Source organism: Zeus faber (genome assembly GCF_960531495.2).
Source record: "Zeus faber genome assembly, chromosome: 3".
Classification (NCBI taxonomy): Eukaryota; Metazoa; Chordata; class Actinopteri; order Zeiformes; family Zeidae; genus Zeus; species Zeus faber.
In genome coordinates, this window is record NC_137190.1 from 16,876,922 (window position 1) to 16,896,629 (window position 19,708).

Here is a 19,708-nt window from a genome sequence, read left to right on the forward strand (position 1 = left end):
TTGTCAGTGATCAAAGCTTTTGTACCCTTTCACCCAACGTTAGCCAGTTTAGCTAATGCTGAGAAATGTGTATATATATTGTATTTATTACACGTTCAATATTTATGTTTTTAGCCATTTGTTTTGGGTTTTTTGGGGGGGTTTTTTTGCACATTGAAATGTTATTCTGTTTGTTTTTCTTATTGCATTATTATTATCATTATTGTCGCCCATTGTTTTGGTGTGTGCTGCTGTAACACATCCACAATCTATCCCCATTCCTCCACATAGAAGCAGATAGAGGCAGGATTAACCCAAGCTCACAGGCATCAGAGCAAGACTCTAGATGCCTCCCATCAAGTCAGAACCAGGAGGGGAATCCGGTGTCTTCTTGCCCCCGCCACTAGTTTTATGACGGCTGAACACAGTGCGTTGTGGCTCATGGCTGGTGCCGTGTTTTGGTTTTTGTGTCTGAAGTTGATAGCTTGGTCTTTAAACTCCAGTGAACTGACTGCACGCACGGCTTTGCTGTCTGCAGTTCCCCCTCCTTCTGCATCAGTCAACGTTTCTGTTATAAAAACCTGACGCCGGACTCTTTAATTCTGGCCTTCATACTGATGTTATACTTACCTGTGGAGAGAAATCCACGACAACCCTTGTCTTTAACTGTCTCAAGTTATGTGGAAAATACATATATTTTGATGTACTGTATTACAGGACATAATCACTTACTATATATACACACCTACTATATATATATATATATATATATATATATATATATATATATATATATATATATATATACCTCTAACTTGTACCAAATGGATAGTAATTTCTATTTATATATATATACATGCAATATTTGACTGAGTGAGAGAGGATTTTTTCCAAAGATCAGTCTTACATTTCGTTAAAATTAAATTAAATGTATTAAATTACACACTGTACCTGCATACGTCCTGGTAATAAGAACGTCTAATATGAAAGTCTGGATTGTTTTGCTGGAGTTAAATGATGAATTTGAATGACAGTCTTTGAGGGAAGATTTAGCAAACGCGTTGCTCATTCCTTGACACCTGTGGTGAAGAAGCGCCATGTCTATCACATCGTGGGTTTTAGCCCAAATGAAGGATCTGCTTAAGCCCTTATGAGGTTAATTACCACTTCGTTCATGTTACTCGAAGGCTTAGAATTTGTCTAGACTTGAACAAATAGGCTGGCAATTTGAAATTAGTGTTGAATCTCTTGGAGCAATAAAAGTAAAAGGGTGACGATCGAACACGTCCAAATTCCAGGTATTTAAGTTAGTGATTATTTTGAATGGTCAACAAAGAGAGCCGTGCCATTGTCTCAAGCAAACTAGAACAAGAAAGCTTTTTGTGTGCATGTAACCACCGATGGGTTTAGAATTGGAGGCAGATGACATCCTCCCATGATTTCTTTCACCAGATGTGTGCCTCCTGGCACAGAGAGCCCGCTTGGATCAGACCGCCGGTGTTAATTCCATCTGACTACATCCCCTCTTACTTTTAAGAGAAGATTTTACCAGATTTTGCAATTCATCTTGGCCACATATGACCCTTTTTTTCTTTAACTGAATCGCTCTGCCTTTTAGCGGTACAGGCCTATGTTAGCAGCTTTTGGATATCAACTGTAGTGGATGGTAGAATTTGACTTTTCCCATATAAAATGTTGACACAAAATAATGGGTGGGGTCCCCTTCCAATGTGGCTGTTAGATCTAATGGGTTTGCTTTCCACAGCAAAGTGCCTTCGTTGGGCAGAGGATTGGGTTGTTGATTGTCTGAAGCATTGTCAGATTTGGTGATTGAAATTGTCCCTGTTATAATTTAAAACAAATTCCACCACTCCAGCCCACATTTTGAGAATTACCATCTATATAATCCCCACCTAAGCTGGCTTTCTAAAACAAATATAGGTCACAGCTAATTATAAATGAGTTCCCTCCTCTCACATGCACTTTTTTGTCCAAATGCATGTGAGAGGAGGAATTGTATGTTGCACTTGTTTTTATTCCTTTACTACATTACATTTATTTTTTTAGGCAATGCCTTGCAGAACAATCACATTTCAATGCATCATAGAAAACCCAAATTTACATCCGACAGTCAATATGCATTGGGGGGGTTATACGTGTTTAACTTAATCAGGATCAACGTATACATTAAAATCAACTGTCATCTTTTCTATCGCTTGTGTTTTGTTGCAGTTCCAGTTATGGCCCAACACACCTTGACACAGAGCTCCTCCAGCGACAAAGCTACACCTCCACACATCAGCCTCCCACCTACACCACATCGCACCATCCCGCAGGTCTGTCACAAATTCCATTTACCGCCATGCAGCAAGCATCATGTGTTCAAGTTTGAAACAGTTATAGTCCATTTTTATTTATACTATTGTACCAACTACACAATTAAAAAAAACAAAACCTACAATTTATCACATTGTCCATTAATTTTTATTTTTATTTTTTGACCTACCTACCAGGTATCCCCGGAGTATTTGATTCAAGTAGTCATAACTCTGAAACATCAATCATAAGCTTCCTCTCAGCCATGGAGTCCAGAAGCCTTCAGGCTGGTCCTGTTAGTGCCTCGCTGCTCCCTCCTTTCAGGACGCCATCATGGCCCGCCGGTGAGAGAAACATTTTTTTGCTTAATTCTTTTCCTCATTTGCTTTTCTTTGGAGTCCCGGGGCGGCATGGGAAGGTGATAACCTAAATCAAGCTGAATTTGTTTTAAATTGTTGTTAAATTACATTCTACAGTATCCCATAGTGTAGAGGTAAGCTTGGCATTGCAATTTGTGGGGGTGCAGCTAAGCAATCTATACAAATGTATTATTGCACCTGTATTACATAATATCATAATTATAGGGATACATTGTGGATATGGGGTGAGCCCCTGGTCGATCAATATGGGTTTTTCTAAATGTCTGGTGACGATGTTCAGAGAGCAGGATGGCCGATAACACTGTATAATGCCAATATCATGTTGTTGTTTTTCGTATTTATGTTTTTTTATTTTTTGCATATGTTTAATCTGCCTTGTGATCGGCCAATGCTGATTACCTCATAATGCGCGAATATCGGCTGACCACTAGTGTGAGCTTTACAGAACAAAATCCCCCACATTTGTTTTTGGTAACACTTGTTCGTTTACTTACTTTGTCTTGTTCTCATGCTATCAACCCTGTCTCGCTGCAGGTACCAACTCCTCCACCACAGAGCTCTACTTGACGGGTGCGCTGCCTTCGACTGCCACTTTCCCTTCACCCGCGACTCTCTCTTCCTATCAGCACACCGGTGCCTTCCCATCGAGGAGCTATGCTTCCACCCCCTCCCTGGCCCTCCAGGACCCCGCCTTCACCACCTCCACCAATGGCCTGTTCTCTCACCATGATCCCCTCCTCCAAATCAAAACCAGCCAGACTGTCCTCCCGACAGCATTGGCCTTCAACCACATCTCCGCTCCCTCTCTGGGCTCTTCTCTCCCCATTCAATCCTCCACGTACCGCTCTGCCCAGGAATCGGCCCCTCACCTCCTTCAGCCCCAGTTCAGCCTGCTTCCTTCAGCTCTGCCTTCTCCTCACGGGGCCCTGCAGCCATTTGTAGCCCCGGTCTTCTCAGGCAGTATTGAGCGAGCACTTCAGCGAGAATGTAGTGTGATCAAACACCACCAGAGGCCTTCCAGTTGCCACACGGCCTCAGACCAACTCTCTAGCCCACAACACTCCTTAGAGGGGTACTTGGGCTCGACCAGCGGAACGGAGCTGGCCTACCAACAGGACCCTTCCCGTCAGACCCCCATATCCTGCAGCCCCTCCTCAGGGGAAGACTCCTCTCAAGGAGTCAATGGTGCCCAACAGACCAAAACTGAGTCAGGGACTCGGGTCTATTCAGCAACTTCAACAGCCAAGTTAAAAGACTGTTCTTCTGCGGGTGGAGAGGGTCATGGTGACTCTCAGAGCCTAACAGGGGGGTCTCCTGAGAGGTATTCCTCCCCAGGACACAAGCAGAGTTCGGTGATTGCTAACCAGCAGTCGGTACAGCTGCCCAGCCTCCTGTCCAACAGCATCCCTCAAACATACATCACCTCACGCACCCAGTCTCAGACGCTCCCGTCCACCTCAGATAAACTGCCTTCCCTTTATAAGACTCTGCCTTCTTTCTCTAGCCACGCTGACAATGTGACAGCTGTTAATCAGACACTTCTCTACTCCTCTAGTCCTGGCATCAACCAGGAGCAGGAGGTCCAATATGGAGCCCATGTCCAGAGCTTGTGTCAGGGGAATCTATCGGAGAGCTACCACCCCTCCCACTCTCAGGGTACTGCCAATGTGACGTACTCATCTCAGTCACAGGGGCAGGTTTCACTCGCTCAGACCTATGCCACAGGACAATCCCTCACCTACCCATCTACATGTACCCACAGTCTACCCACCTCAAATTCTACACAGGGCTACACCCTAATGCAGTCATCAGTGGGAGAGAAACCGGATGGGAATAAGACCCAGCAGCAGACACAGTCCCAGAAATACCTTATGTCTGCTCCATCTCCTATTTACTCCTCAGTTGCTAATTCGCAAGCCTTACAGAACGATGTTGGGCCCCCAGTACAGGATCTAAAGCCCTCCTATGCCAAACACAAACTTGAAGACCTTCCTATTCAAGACCTCCAGGCCCCCATGGAGAACTCTGACAGCAGTATGGGCACAAACAACAATGTGGTTTATGTTGTCTCAAAAATGGACGATCGCTACAAGACAAAAAGTGTAATCAGGAGCAATTCACGTGAGGATCATCTTATGGGACTAGATCCAACAAGCATCGCCCAGGTGAAGGAGGAGAGGCTTGACTCTTACCACCAACAGCACATACAGCTAAGCAGTGCCAACAATCCGGGAACAGATGATTTGAAAACTACGAACTCTAGTATTATCGCTTCACATTTAGCTGTCAGCTCAGAGCAGCTCAAGCATCACTCTCTCCTTCTTAAATCCCCCGACCCGCCTCAGCAAAACCATCAGAGCCACAGTCTAAACCAGGGGCAGAACCCTGAACGGCAAACCCATTTCATCAGGGTCCCAAACACCCAGGTTGTCCTCGAGCACAACCAGATGATTCTGCTTCAGCAGCCCCTTGCCCATCACAGTCAGAACGTCTCCAAGGCAGTGTCATTACATATGCAGTCAGTGCCTATGTCAGACCCTGTTCAGGTTCAGTACCTCCATATGGATAGAGAACTTTTAAGTTCTGGCGTCAACGAAAGCCAGAGTCAGCAGGGCGTGGTAGTATCTGAACAGAGTTCGGGAGGCACGGATTCCTCTAAACACCTTCTAACATCAAAAGACCACTACAGCCAAGTGACAAACCACCAGTCACACGACGCCAAGAACCACTTTACTCTCAACTCCATTTGCTTTCCGGACTCGATGCTTATGGTGGATGAGAGGAACATTCTATCCAATGTAGATGACATCCTCGCTGCCACGGTGGCTGCATGTGGTGTCACACCACAGGACTTTGTCAAAGCCACATCTGCTATGGAAAGGGAGATGACAGTGATGACAAACCCAACAGAAAACAAGGGCCACTTTCAGTCCGTGGATGTGAGGCATATGTCGCCTAGTTTTTCTACGGAGCAACAGGCGGTCATGACCAACTCAAACTCTCAGACTATGACACAGAATGGAGGTCACACTACTACAGACTGCCAAGGAAATTCTGTTCACACCAACAACGGTTCTGACCTCAATCCAAATGGTGATGGAGGAATATCGGAGCGTGACTACCATCTAGCCAGCCAGGTGTTTGACTCCTCGGGCCTCCAAAACAGTGTCAAGGGCAACATAAAGGATATCAAAATAGAAGACAGCCTCATAGAGTGTCAAGGCTCTGATGGCTTTGGTAAAAAGAAGGCTCGGTCAAAGTCTGTCACCAAGTCATCTGGTCCAGAGGAGGAAAATGCACAGGCCAGACCAGCCAAGCGCACCGGGCCAGCCAAGAGGCAGAACTCCCGAAGTAGTGACCCCAGCTCTGCCTCCACCTCGCACACACAGTACGACGGTTATCAGCAGCAGGAAAGAATCAGGCAGAAGATTCGGGAAGTAGAAGAGAAACAACCAGAGGTCAAAACTGGCTTCATCGGTTCCTTCCTGGACTTTCTCAAATCTGGCCCGAAACAGCAGTACTCTCCCAATCCTGCTCGAACCATCAGTCGTCCCAGAAAGCCTTCCAGCTCGTCCAAACAGCCTCCATGCCCCCTGCCTTCGTTGCATACCAAACTGCAGCCTCATTCAGGGCCTTTGATTTCCCAAGAATGCCACGGGGGCAGCTCTCAGCAGAAACGGCTGGATGAGGATCTTCATAAGAACCTTGAGACTCTGCCATCGTTCAGTTCAGACGAGGAAGAGAACACCGGGAAGAACCAAGCCCTCCGAAACAGCATCAGCTCGGCCCTTTCATCCCTGGATGAGGCCTCTGATAGGAGGGCCAGGACAGGTAATGACACCTTAGCACAGATTTTTTTTTTTTTTTCTTTTTAAATACTCGCTTCGCAATCTCATATTTAAGGTGTGAAAATGGCTGTAATCAGCTGTAGTAGAAGCAGCTGTTATTGTCATCAAGAAGTATTAAGTTGGCACCGTGTATTAAAATGTGAGTCTGGCCACTTCTGTCAATATTAAAAAAGAAATTCCTCTTATTTGAGAAGTTACACTGTGGGCTAGGCTTGGGCGATTATGCAAAATTCAGATCACCGGGGGGGGCACTCCTTTCGGCAACTGACTATTTTATCAGGGGGGTTGTGCACGCATGCAGGGGGTGCCCGAGCACCTGCCCGTTGATGACCCATGGTGCCCCTTTTCTCACGTGGGTTTTTTTTAATCACACTTTCAGGCGCCTGTGCTCAGTGTGTTTGCCCAGAGTGGCAAAATGCCTAGAACCGGAGCTGGGGACGCATGTGCCTTTTTTCTTCTTCTATTTATTTATTTATTTGTTTGTTTGTTAATAAATCATCTGTGATTAATGGAGTCGATAGACTATTTAATCATAAATCAAACAGTTTGTGATAAATGATCATTATGAACTTGGTTGTATGGTTAAAAGACAAACACCAGTTGATGGAAACATTAATGATGTTATAATATCCTAAAAATCATAATCCTACATAAAAAATGGAGGTTAATTGTGTCGCTGTCGTTAAAAAGATCTTGACACATTCCCACTCTTAATTAAAACTAAAATGATTTAGATTCATTATTAAGTGTAACATAATGACTTTACAAGGCTGGAATTTTAATGAAGAAATATATATTAAAAATATATTTTTTTAACCTCCAGACAATGGCATACCTTGTTCTATGATGAAGTCAGACCACGCTTCTACCTTGCCGCGGGCTGTTTCCGGGACCCAAGTGGTGCACACGGCTGCACCTTCTAAACAGGCCGCGGCAAACGCCTTGCCGGCAGCGTCAGTGTCTTCGGTCCAAGAGGCATCGAAGGAGCCTCCTCCAGCTCCAGGCCAGCTGGCCGTCCAGTTGCCCAGTGTGGCGATTGAGGGACTGACCGACGAAGAACTTTCGGATAGCGGAGGGGAAGGAATGTATCGGGAGAGAGATGAGTTTGTCGTCAGGAATGAGGATATTGAGAGCCTGAAGGTATGGATTTAATTGTTGTTTTTTTAATTGTTATTTAATTTAATTGTTGTATCATTGTTTGCCATGCAAATGTTGGTTAATATTAGCAGAGATTACCTGCCCTCGCAAGAGCCAGACCATGCACAGGAGGTTGGCGTTGGTACAGAGCGCATTGCATTTCAGAACAGCAGCGGCGGCTCCCGAGGACAATTGTGCCGATGCAGCCATAGCATCAGTTTTAGCAGAAATAGTTATAACATACAACAATATAATTATAACAGTTTTAAATATAACAATATAATTATTACAGCAATAAAACTTTCGACCCATCTTCCGACCGGAGCTTGATTTATGAGCTTTCCCCGTTGGTGATGAAGATGTTGTTCCAGAACAAGAATCCGCGCGTTTGGTTAATCTGATTAGCCGAAGGTGTTGTCTGTCAAGGCGTGGATCAATGCTCACTGCTAAAGGCCAGTCTCGCTTATGAGAGGGACTGTATAGACCCTGCAAGAAAGAGCGGGCTACAGTTTTCCTTGTTGTGCCGGAAAATCAAGCACCAGAGCTCGGTGGTAGGTCCTGGGAGTAGACAATTATCATCTGCTTCACAGCTGAAACCACAATTCGATTTGTGAGTTTTGTAATGTCAGTATTTGAAAGTATTCGCCGTGTCCCGTAGAAACATCTTCTTCACATTTCGCCAGAAATAGCTTTTGTGATTTGGAAAAGGACTTCCGTAACCACTCTCCCCAAAATGCCACATCAGGATTGCGCCGGCATGTCTCGTGTGTTTTTCAACATGGACAGTGTATTTTAATTAACGCCTGAACACTTGGAATATCCTTGTTAATAGCTGTTGCTTCTTGCTGAGGCCTGTCCTGTGTGAATGCGTGTGTGCAGATTACCATGAGAGCGGGACGCGAGCCTCCGGCCATCTGGAAGGTACAGAAGGCTCTGCTGCAGAAGTTTGTCCCTGAGCTGAGAGACGGCAAGAGGGTGTTCTCTGCCACCAACAGCGTGAGTAGAAGAGCACACGCACCCCTCCGCAGTTTCAATATCACAACATTCAATGTGCTTTGCGGTCAATATGCAGGGTTTTTTCTAATCACATTTTTAAGCCATTGTTTCTTTTATTATTATTTTTCCCTCATTTGTGTGTAGTACCTTGGTTATTTTGGCGACGCAAAGTCCATGTATCAGAGGGTGTACGTCAAGTTTCTGGACACGGTCAACAAGAGGGAGTACGTACGAGTGTGTAGCCGCAAGCCGCGCTGCAAGCCCATAAACTCCCTGAGGTAATCTCGAACAAATTATGACCTATGCACATCCAGTCTTTCCGCTGTTGTTTTTTTACTTTGATCTGTCTGATCGTGCTTTTCACCGTGGCCGCGCTCTCTCGTCCTGGAACCCAGGGGTTCTCAGGTGAAGACCTTGCTGGGCTTGTCGACGCCTTCTTCCGTCACCCTCAGCCAGAAGCCGCGGCCGAAGCAACCGAAGACCAGAGCGGAGCCTCCGCCCAAGAAGCGGAGGAAATGGAAGGAGTTTGCCTCGACCCCTTCGGGCTCCTCTGGTGAAGAGGGCGGCGATGATGGTAAGGAGTCCCTTTTTCTCCCCATGAGGGCGTGATCACCTGTGGCTTAGAGAGCGTCAGTGCTGTTTTGTGGGGTTTTTTTTTTTTTTTTTTTTTTTGTGACAGTTCATTCCTCACTGTGTCGCACCATTGATGGCATGTGTTGTAACATTATCATTAAGTAGCTAACTTCATTCATTCATCATTGTTCAAGTATGTTAAATATTTTGGCATCGCATCTGCAGTGGAATTGCAAACCTGTCTAACTAATCGCTGAATCTAAACGGGAAGATATAGTAAAATGACGGCAGCTGTCTTATTTCTTTCGAATTGACAAAGTCCAGTGTCTGTGTGTCTCTTGTAGGCTTGGGCAATTGGACTAATAAAGTTTATCAGCAAATGGAGTCCATTAGCAGTTGTTTTTTTGGGGGGGATTTTTGTCCTTTTTATTTTGCTAATTGAATGACTTGTAAAACACAATTCAAAGCGTGCTGAATAGGACCTGATATTGGGCGTTGCCGCTTTAACCACACCCGGTGCTTTTCTACCCATCTGGAGAAATCTGCAATAGCCTTGGGCAGATTTACTATTATATCGGCAATCGATGTAGTCGATTTAATTGTTTTAAGTAATAGGTTTTTTTAAATCGTTGTGATTTAATTGATTGACATGAATGATAAACGATTACAATTTTTTTATTTTTATCCGCCAGTAAAAATCTGAGTATTGAAAAGGTTTAAGTGCCATGTTCTGAAACTGGAGCAGAGAGGGGAAGGGAGGGGGCAGAGGCTCTCCCACTCTCCACTCAGAGCTATCGAGCAACCACTTGTGATCGGATCTCACTTTCCTCGCTCTACAGAGCAGTGACTTTTAAAAGGGGCAGGTGCTCAAAAAAAAAGAAAAAAGAAAAGGCACATGGATCCCCAGCTCCGCCTCTAGGCATTTTGCCGATCTGTGCAAACAGAGCAGCACGGCGGTGCGCAGATCACGGGCGCCCCAATGGTGCGCATCGGCACGCCCGGGATCTGCGCTGCGCCGTGCGCACATCAGAGGTGCCCTGAGGACACGTTTTCCTCCTGAATATGTCTTGCCCAGACAATTCCGCTTCCTCCATGTCCATTCATGCTTAAAAGAAAAAGGGGGGAAAAAAATAAAATAAAATAGAAAGAAAAAAACGCGCCTGATTAAAAAGAGCATCATGGGGCAAAGGGGCAGGTGCTCGGGCACCCTCCCACCCCCCCACCCCCCCACCCCTACACCCCCACCCCCGTACGTACCCGCCACTCAATATGCAAATCTCGTGATTATAATCTAGCAATGTATAATATAATCTCATAGAGAAAGATTTTGATTTATTTGTTTCCTTTGTTTCTTACTTGTAAGGAAAATGAAAAACGTAAAACTTACTCAGAGAATTTGAGCAGAGGTTTATTTTTTTATTTTTTATTTTTTATTTATTTTTTTTATTTTTTATTTTTCCTTCCTCCAGACAGTGCTGGACCATGCACGCACGCCGGCTCCCGTGCCTGTCTTTATTTAAGATTTATTTATTTATTTTTTGTTTGTTTCCTACTTGCATCAAACACAACTGAGTTAACGGACCCGTGTCACCCCACAAGGGGAGAACGATTAATTATTTTTTATTATTATTTTTTTTTATTATTAATTAAAATATTTGTTACACAATCTAACCAATAGCAGCCCCTGCCCACCTGTACCCATTTTGTGTACCAACTACGCAATTCAAAATACGCAGGTACGAAATGCCAGCTGAAACTATGCAAAATGATAAACGAAATGAAACGTGTGTGTGTGTGTGTGTGTGTTACATTACATTACCTTACATTTAGTCATTGATCAGACGCTTTTATCCAAAGCGACTTACAATTGTTCAAACACCGACGGACGCAGCCATCAGGAGCAATTAGGGGTTAAGTGTCTTGCTCAAGGACACTACAGCATGCTAGCAGGAGGAGCCTGGGATCGAACCAGCAACCTTTAGATCACTAGACCACCAGCTCTACCACCTGAGCTACCGTGTGTGTGTGTGTGTGTGTGTGTGTGTGTGTGTGTGTGTGTGTGTGTGTGTGTGTGTGTGTGTGTGTGTGTGTGTGTGTGTGTGTGTGTGTGTGTGTGTGTGTGTGTGTGTGTGTGTGTGTGTGTGTGTGTCAAGGCGTACCTGCCTCTCAATGCCCATGTCTCCGAATGGAACGAAGCCGTGCATAATGGGGACACTTTCTCCGTGCACCCCGATTGTTTTAACCCTCGGCGCTGCCCCCGGTGAGACCAGGTGCGCCGGCCCTTCCAGAATAATGAGTCTGTTTTGTGTTTATTTTTTACCTTTTTTTTTTTTTTTTTTTTTAATTGAATGAGCATAAAGCTGTCCCTGAGCACACGTCGGCGCACCGTGTATGTGGACATGTGCGCGCAGCATTTTTATAAAAAATAATACATTTCTGCTGAAACACATATTTTATATACACATGTTTATACAACCTATTTTCCAAATGTTATTTTTCAGATTCGAACAATTACAAGGCTTGGAGTTAAATCAATGAGTCAACATTCTGTTGTGATTGTTTTTTCTTTTTACAATTCAGTAGTTAAATAAAGATATGTTATGTCAGTTCATCTCATTTCATCATAACATGTAAGCCTGGACTACAGCAAGAGCAGTTTATATGTTGACTGTATCCATTTTTGTGTTACTTTTACTACTATTTTACTATTATTTACTACGGTTTTTGGTGGTCATACTATAGAAGGATTTATTGCCTGTGTTTAGTGAATAATACGAAAGATAAGGAACTTATCATACAAAATGTCATAGTAAATCGCAATATTGGTTTAAGAAAATCGCAATTCCATTATTTTCCAAAATGGTTCAGCCCTGGTCCCCACTGTTCCATGGCGCGTCACGCACGTCTTCCTGTTGCTTCGGGACTTTATTTAGTCAAAACTAGATGTTTTTGTGAAAAATACTTGAACTGTAAATAATAAATCCTGCACTATTGTAATGGGGAGACTGCATTCACCTCATTATTTCATGTTCTATGCGCACGTGAGCCCAACCCCCCCTCCCACTGCAAATATATCGGCAATCGCCAGTTGTCGGGCTGACGGTTGCCGGTAGGAAGATTTTGACATCTCACCCAACCCCCCTGTTGTCTCTGCGTCTTTCAAAACCTCACTGACCCCACCCTGCTTGTGGTCTGTGATTGTCCTGTCATTGTCCATTTATAAATGTGGTGGAGTTGAGGGGGAGGTGGGGGGGGGAGAAAAAAAGAGAGAGGTTATTGGACCTTTTGTCGTGTGAAAGAGATTGAGGAGAAATAAGCGCTCCAGTTAATAATTTTCATGTTCCCCTTTTCATTCGAGGGGATAAAGAGTATCAGTGATTTGTAAAAGTATAATGACTCTTGTTCTCAGCAGATTGATAAAATAATGAGTCCACTCTGGCTGCCCCAAAATAGTCGACCAAACATTAGGCAATGAGGAGCGTCTTAGTCGACCATCACAATGAACCTTAAAACCTGAAGGGCTGACCCATGTTTAAAACACTTGAGGGCTTTTCATTAGAATTTTTTTTTTTTTTTTTTTTTTTTTTTTTACCCAAATAAATTTAAAAATAAACCGTTTTCTTGCTGGTCTTTCCGACACATTCAGAAGAATAATCACAGCTTTTGATAAGTTGTTTTTACTGGTAATTAGCAGGCGCTTGTCAATTGAATTGATATTTTAGAGGCTTGTTATCAGTAGAGATGTAACGATCGATCCGTCGGTGACCGGAATTGGTCTGTTTTCAATTTGAATGGCCGCGACCGGCCGATCAGATCACTTTTTACGGTATATCGATATATTTTCAAACAAGATATAGGAAGAGACAATATTGTTTTTTAATTTATATATTGTGTGCGTGTGCGCGCGGTTGGTTGTGAAAATCTGACTAGCAACTTCGCTATTTCCCCCATTGCAGAGGTTCCCAACCGCCGGGCCGCGAGGAGGCGGGCGGGAATTTCTTTCAGAATCGATCCCAGCTCAGATCGTGCTGCAGAGCTGCGTTTTATTTGTACAAAAAAATTCTCTGTCCAGTAACTTGGAGCGCTGTTTCATTTTGAGATTTGTTTGGGTGAGAGCGGCCTCATAAGTGTAACAGATGTAATGTTTAACCGGTGTAATTAAACAGGCGGCTCGCTGAGTGCGAGCATGTTAATTAAGGTTATATTTTAAAGGCTGGTTATTAGGTTTTGTATTTATCTGTAATGTAGCACAGTGTTAACTGTGTTAGTTATAACATTCTTTCTCAGCCCTGGAACTCAAACCATTTTCGGATGCCCAAAAAACACATATTTAAATAATTAAATGCATATCATAAACGTGCGATGATTAGTCGACTAATGGCTTGAACTGACGACTAATAGTCCACTGACCGTTCCACATAAACAGAGGGCAGTGAGCGCTCTGTTCGTCCTGTCTTTCAAAATGTTCCCTGTTTTTCCCCCTTTTACTCAGAGTTCACTCCTCCGGTGCCGTTTTCCTCGCGGGTGCTCAACACTCGGAATATGAAGGAGACGTTCAAGAGCTTTGTGGAGCTGCTCATCAGCATCGCCTTGGACGAGGACGTGATGGCTGCGCTTGAGAAGAACAATGGTGGGCAAAAGCACATTTAATCCAGATATCATTCCCAGTGCTTTAAAACAAAATATATATAAATATATTCTTATTTTTTTTAAATCAAGAAAAGATATTCAGTCGGTCGTCTCGCGTTTCAGACGAACTGTTGCTGCCTCATATGAAGAGGGTGGACGGGATGATCACTGACAACAGGAAACGCCTTCTTCACAAGCTGCACATGGGACAACTCCTAAAGGTGGGTGTGCCGAAATGAGTTTTTTTTATTATTTATTTATTAATTATTCATAATTTATTTATTATTCATTATTGATTTCGTTTTTGTTTTGTAAAGGTGCTTTTTAGATAACTCCCGTGCTCTGCTTTCAGACGGCCATGGACAGTTTCCCAGAGATCTCTGTGGTCACTGAGCTAAAGAAGGATGGGGAAACTCCGGCTTTCAAGGTGCACCTCAGCGGCAAAGCCTACAACAGGAAGAACATGAAGCCCTACAAGATGCCCAATAAAGTTCCCCTGGTGAGGCCACAGCACCGCCCAGAAGGGACCAATATCAACCTGGAAGGACTGTATGAGAGCATCTACAACAGCCTCTTTTGTGTCATTTGAGAAGTTAAAAATATTAAAATGTAACAGTAAGTTACCAAAAAATAATAATAATAATTACCAAAGTGCAGTGTTTTGTAGTAGAAGGGAATTAGAAAGCCTTTATCTAGTTGGCTTACTGAGGAGCTTTTTTTGTTTTGTTTTTTTGTCCCCCAATAATGCTTATGTTTACATTTTTATGCTCTCATAACACAAGAGGCTGTTGATCAATGTTTAAACACGCTTTTGCATTGACATGTTTTAAACTGGTGACCTATTAAGATATCTTGACCTTTGCAAATTATGTTTTAATGCTTTGGATAGCATATTAAAATATCTAGCTGCGTGTTTCTTCATGTTTGCCTTTCATTTTATGCATTCTCACCCTGCTCTCTGGCGATCTAGGCAATTTTCATTGAGCTTTTCAATGAGCTCTGTTGTAGACTCGTTTGTCCAGTAGATGGCGCAATAGCACACTTTAATTTTATTTTTATTTTTATTATACTTTTTGAGGTATTGTGTTTGCTTTTGGAAAAATGTGATGACATGTTGTATTTTCTGTGTCAAGGAGTATACAGTGGACCAGCAGAAGACACAGTGGTTCTCTCTGTACCACTCTCTGCAACATTACAAGTACCACACTTACCTCATGTGTAAAGATGAGGTAGGACACATTCAGGGACCTGGCTCCCGCTCATGTTCTGTGTTGCTATCTTTGCTGGTTCTAGCATGTGACGTCGCCATTTTGTGTGTCGATTTAATTTGTTGTTTTTTTTTTTTTTTTAATATTGACACACACTGATTGACGCCTCCCGATTCCCTTGTGTTCGACGCCTTGCAGATCGCGTCTCTCCAGCTGCAGGCGGGGGAGCTGGGGCAGGAGGAGACGGTGCAGAAGTGTCTTCAGAACGGGGCCTGGGTGGAGGGGCTCTTCGAGCGCTTCGGGGAGCTACTCAACCATGTGCAGCAGGCCTGTCGATAGCCCAGCTGCTGTTGGGAGGATAAAGAGAGAGAGAGAGAGAGGGAGGGTGGAGGAGAAGGCCTTGCCCGCACGAGAAGGAGGGGCTTTTCCTCCTGTGCAAAATGGAGGATATTGGGAGTCTGAGGCTCTGCGTCCAGCTGTTGGCTTTTGAACCTGCGGACCTGCCAGCTCACACGCCTGAGAAACTTTTTTCGGGCCTGCAGCCTACGTTGGCGTGGGATGAGGCAGAACGTTTTTGAGCGCCGCTGCTTCTCCAGGGCTTGAAAGCACAGATCGTCGGGAGGACAACAAAACTGTTTGGTCAGCATTTAGGAGGATCTCAAGACACTATCTCTTCCCTTTGTAGTTGTTTTTTTTTTTTGGTAGTAACGTGCCATCATAGAATGGACATTTTAATAGAATTAAATGACGTGTTTAGTTTTTTAAACGGTCTGTTTTTGAATTGATCATAATGGAACGTAACGAATGAGCATGCACTAGATTGTTAGAATGAATAGAGCAGTTAGGGAGAAGAGCAGATAAAATGCAGATTCTTGCTTACCTATGTTAAGCCTACAGTCATTTGCTAAAACAGCTTAATACTAGTTGATTGTTTAAAAACGTATATACATAGATTTATATATAAACTTATGTGTAAAAATCCATTTTTATAATGGTGTGCCAAACGTACATATATAAATATATACTGTACATTTTGTATAAAAAAAAAAACAGAGTAGGGGTGCTAGGAGCTGTTTGCAGAAATTCTTTTAAGAAAGGATTTTCTAAACCATAATATAGATCCATACTTATCTTTTTGTCTTTCAAAAATCCCTAAACGTGCAACATCAATTGTGATTCTGATGGAGTTAGTGCAATTCCAATGCTTTTTATGAACACTTTGGTAATGAAATGTTACTACCTTCTTTTATCTGTGGGTACATGGAAAAAAAAAAGTCTTTATATTCTGTCTTCATGGACCTAGCCCACATTTTATCACAAATAGAATTATTTTTCACAGAAGGAAATATTGTTATAATGGTTGCTTGTTCTTTACATTTTGTAAGACACTTTTTTCATTGTTTTTCAGAGATTTTCCTAAATGGACTCCTTATACTTAACATGAGTTACAAATTCTATTCTATATATAAAACTTACTGTAAAGATGGGGTTTGTAAGTTGCATGAAAAAACGTCACCTACAATAATTGGAAGACTTCAGCGTCTTTATTTCTAATAATCCTTATGGTTATGTTTTTGCATTCTTATTTCGATAGATTGTGAAAGCCCCCTTTTTAGTGAAAAGTTCAATCCCACCGAAACCCTGATGATTCATTCTGTTAACTCCAATGGTTACTATTTTAGTGCCTCAACCCTTACAAACTGCATCTTTATCACAGGAGACACACTGCAGATATTTTAGATGTGAAAATAAATTTCCTACTTGCATAAAATGGCTGTGATTTGTTTTCCAGTTATATGAGGTAATCAAATGCACCCTCTTCAGCCATTTCTCAAACATGTCTATCTGTGAGCAGTCATTTTTTATTTTATTTTATTTTTTTAATGCTGTGAACACTAGATCATTGCCGTGCCATAATTAATGTTGGTCGTAAAAATATTCAGTATACACCACCAAGTTTTGGTCCCTGCCTGAGTCCAGTTTTTTTTTTTTTTCTTTTTTCAATCGACACCCCTTGTCTCACCACTATTCAACATTTGTGGCATCGGTGAATGTGGAGCTTTTGACTTAAATTCCAGGTTGGTTCAAATGACATGATCAACTCTGAACATTTGGCTCTCAGCAGCACTAAAAGGGCCAGTGGTCTGATGTCACAGAAACAAGCTGCAGTGCTTTAGTGCCACATTGAGAGTGAGATAATAGAATGTGGCTTTACATAGTTGTCATTATAATAATAATTTCCTGATTTCCTTACAACACCCATTGTTCCAGGGAGGTTTCAAGGCATACAAGATTTGTGACTAGTTAAAATAATTGTATTATTTGGGTCCCACACAAATATTTAATGGGTATAATCCATTAATAATGATAATGCATTATAATTGGGTAAGACCATAACAATTCATTGTATGTTTAAAAACGTTCAACAGGCTAAAGAGGAGTTTTAGTTAGTTTATGTTCTTATTTAATTGATTCAAGGTTTAAATACACCGATGAGCCACAACATTAAACCCCAACTAATAAGCACCAATACTGTGTGGTTCCCCCTTGTGCTGCCGAAACAGCTCTGACCCGTGGAGGCATGGACTCCACAAGACCTCTGAAGGTGTCCTGTGGTATCTGGCACCAGGACGTCAGCCTCCGCCGGCTTGCCTTCTTCCCATAGTGCATCCTGGTGCCATCTCTTCCCAAGATAAACAATGCACACGCACCCGGCCACCCACATGGCGTCAAAGAAAACGTGATTCTTCAGACCAGGCCACCTTCTGCCATTGCTCCGTGGTCCAGTTTTGACGCTCACGTGCCCATTGTAGGTACATTCGGCGGTGGACAGTGAAAAATGAATCCACCAGAAAGTCTTACCTTGGATTGATTGCTCATGTCTCTGTTCCCTATGAGGGGGACTGAAACATCGTTTGATATTTCCTCGGGTTCAAGCAGTTTTTCGTCCCATTATAGAGGAAACGCAGCGGAAAGTCACAGGCAGTCTTTCCATCTGGGAGAGCTCGACAATTGCCTGGAGCCCCGTGCGCTCAGGGGCCTCCTGAATTTGTGTTCAATTTCTTTTTTTCCCCCATAAAAACTGTTTTCCTTTGTCACTCCAGCGCTATGCATCACTCACAGCCCATCAGTATCCCAATGATTATAATGAGAATAATAATGAGAAATAAATATATATATATGTATATATGTATATATATAATTTTCTTTCCTCTATGTCTAGTCCAAAAACAGACATATCAAACACTCAAAATGGGTTTTAGACAGGTCTAAACAGTCCCAGGTTCAAGTGCTGCTTTTTCCATCCATGTCCTGTTTCTTGAATCAAATGATTGTAGAGGACAACCAGGCTTCATAAGACTCGTGGTTCAAGGAGATAAGTCGTTGGATGCAAAGTTCAGTGTTGGAGGACAGCGTTTGATGTCGGGTGACCTTTTTTGCAGACTCTGCCGACACAGTTTCAAGTCCATATTTTTCCGTGCAAGTGTCTGTTGTCTGAATGAAACAATAAGGGGAGACGACCAAGCTCCGCAAGACTCGGTGGCTCAAAGAGGTAGGTCGCGCTCGGAGACCTTCAGGGTTTGATGCCAGGTGTTCTTTTGAAAGCTGCTGTCACAGCTTCATGTCCTGATTTTATGCCGTCGCTTGAATCAAATGATTGCAGGAGACACCCAAGGTTATGAGACTCAGTGGCTCAGAGAGATAAGTTGTTGGATGAGCTTTTGAAAGCCGGCAACACAAATGTGCATCAAAGAGCGTCTGGAGACCAACACTGAGCGCGACGGCACCCAGGGTGGCCTGATGGTGTTATAATCGGGCACCCAGTCACATCTGTGGATGTCAGGTGAGTGGACGCTTTGACTCCCTCTCCGCCCCAGTAGCCGGAGCGCGACAACAACTCCTGCTGGGGTGGCTCTGGGGTGGATTTTTTGAGAGATGCAGTGTTGACGTTTTGAAACACCTCAGAACTCACTGTTCTTGTAGTAGAGACAAAAAAAAAAATCATAATGTTGTTCCCTGCAGCAGGTACTGTTTTACTGGAATTTGTCGTCTTGTACTGTCTAGCGTCTCAAACATCACAAACTCTGAAGGCTTCGCTCAGGCATACGCATCATCTATGAGACTGATATTAAACACATGCTTTCTTCTTCTGGACACTTATCTCTACAGCTGTTGCCAACACCAGTTCGGAGGTGTTTCAAATCGTCGGCCGCACATGGCTTTCTCTCAGAAAACCCCCTGGCACCATTGTTCCCGGAGGGGCGCGAAGTGCCCCCCCCAAGACCCAGTGGGATTTGTTGTTGTTGTGATCCCGCTACCGGGGCAGAGAGGGAGTGAAACCGGCCACCCGCCCGACGTCTGCAGACGTGTTCCCGGGAGCACGATCGCAAGACCCTCAGGCCACCTTTGCGCTCAGCCTCGGTCTCCACGCACTTGTGTTCCCGGATTGAAATAGCTCACGCGGCATCGAACCCTCAAGTCCTCCGACACTGTAGCTCTCATCCAGCGACGTATCTCTTTGAGCCACTGAGTCTACTGAAGCTTTCCAGTGTCTTGACCCGTGGAGACTTAGCGACTGGCGCTTGTCTCCAGACGCGCTCATCTGATTTAACAAACGACGGCGGCGACTCGGAAGATGACA

The 19,708-nt window shown here is 43.6% G+C and overlaps 1 protein-coding gene across 1 annotated transcript; it reads left to right on the plus strand.

Annotated features, from left to right (window-relative positions):
• Positions 1–2,511: 2,511 nt before the first annotated feature.
• qser1 (glutamine and serine rich 1) lies at positions 2,512–16,815 on the plus strand. Its single transcript, XM_079998296.1, has 11 exons — positions 2,512–2,639; positions 3,210–6,506; positions 7,347–7,663; positions 8,540–8,656; positions 8,801–8,934; positions 9,052–9,230; positions 13,722–13,859; positions 13,982–14,079; positions 14,211–14,357; positions 14,992–15,087; positions 15,265–16,815. Exons 1-11 carry the CDS (start codon positions 2,561–2,563, stop codon positions 15,403–15,405), a joined length of 4,743 nt encoding a protein of 1,580 aa, XP_079854422.1. The 5' UTR covers positions 2,512–2,560; the 3' UTR covers positions 15,406–16,815.
• The last annotated feature ends 2,893 nt before the right edge of the window (positions 16,816–19,708 follow it).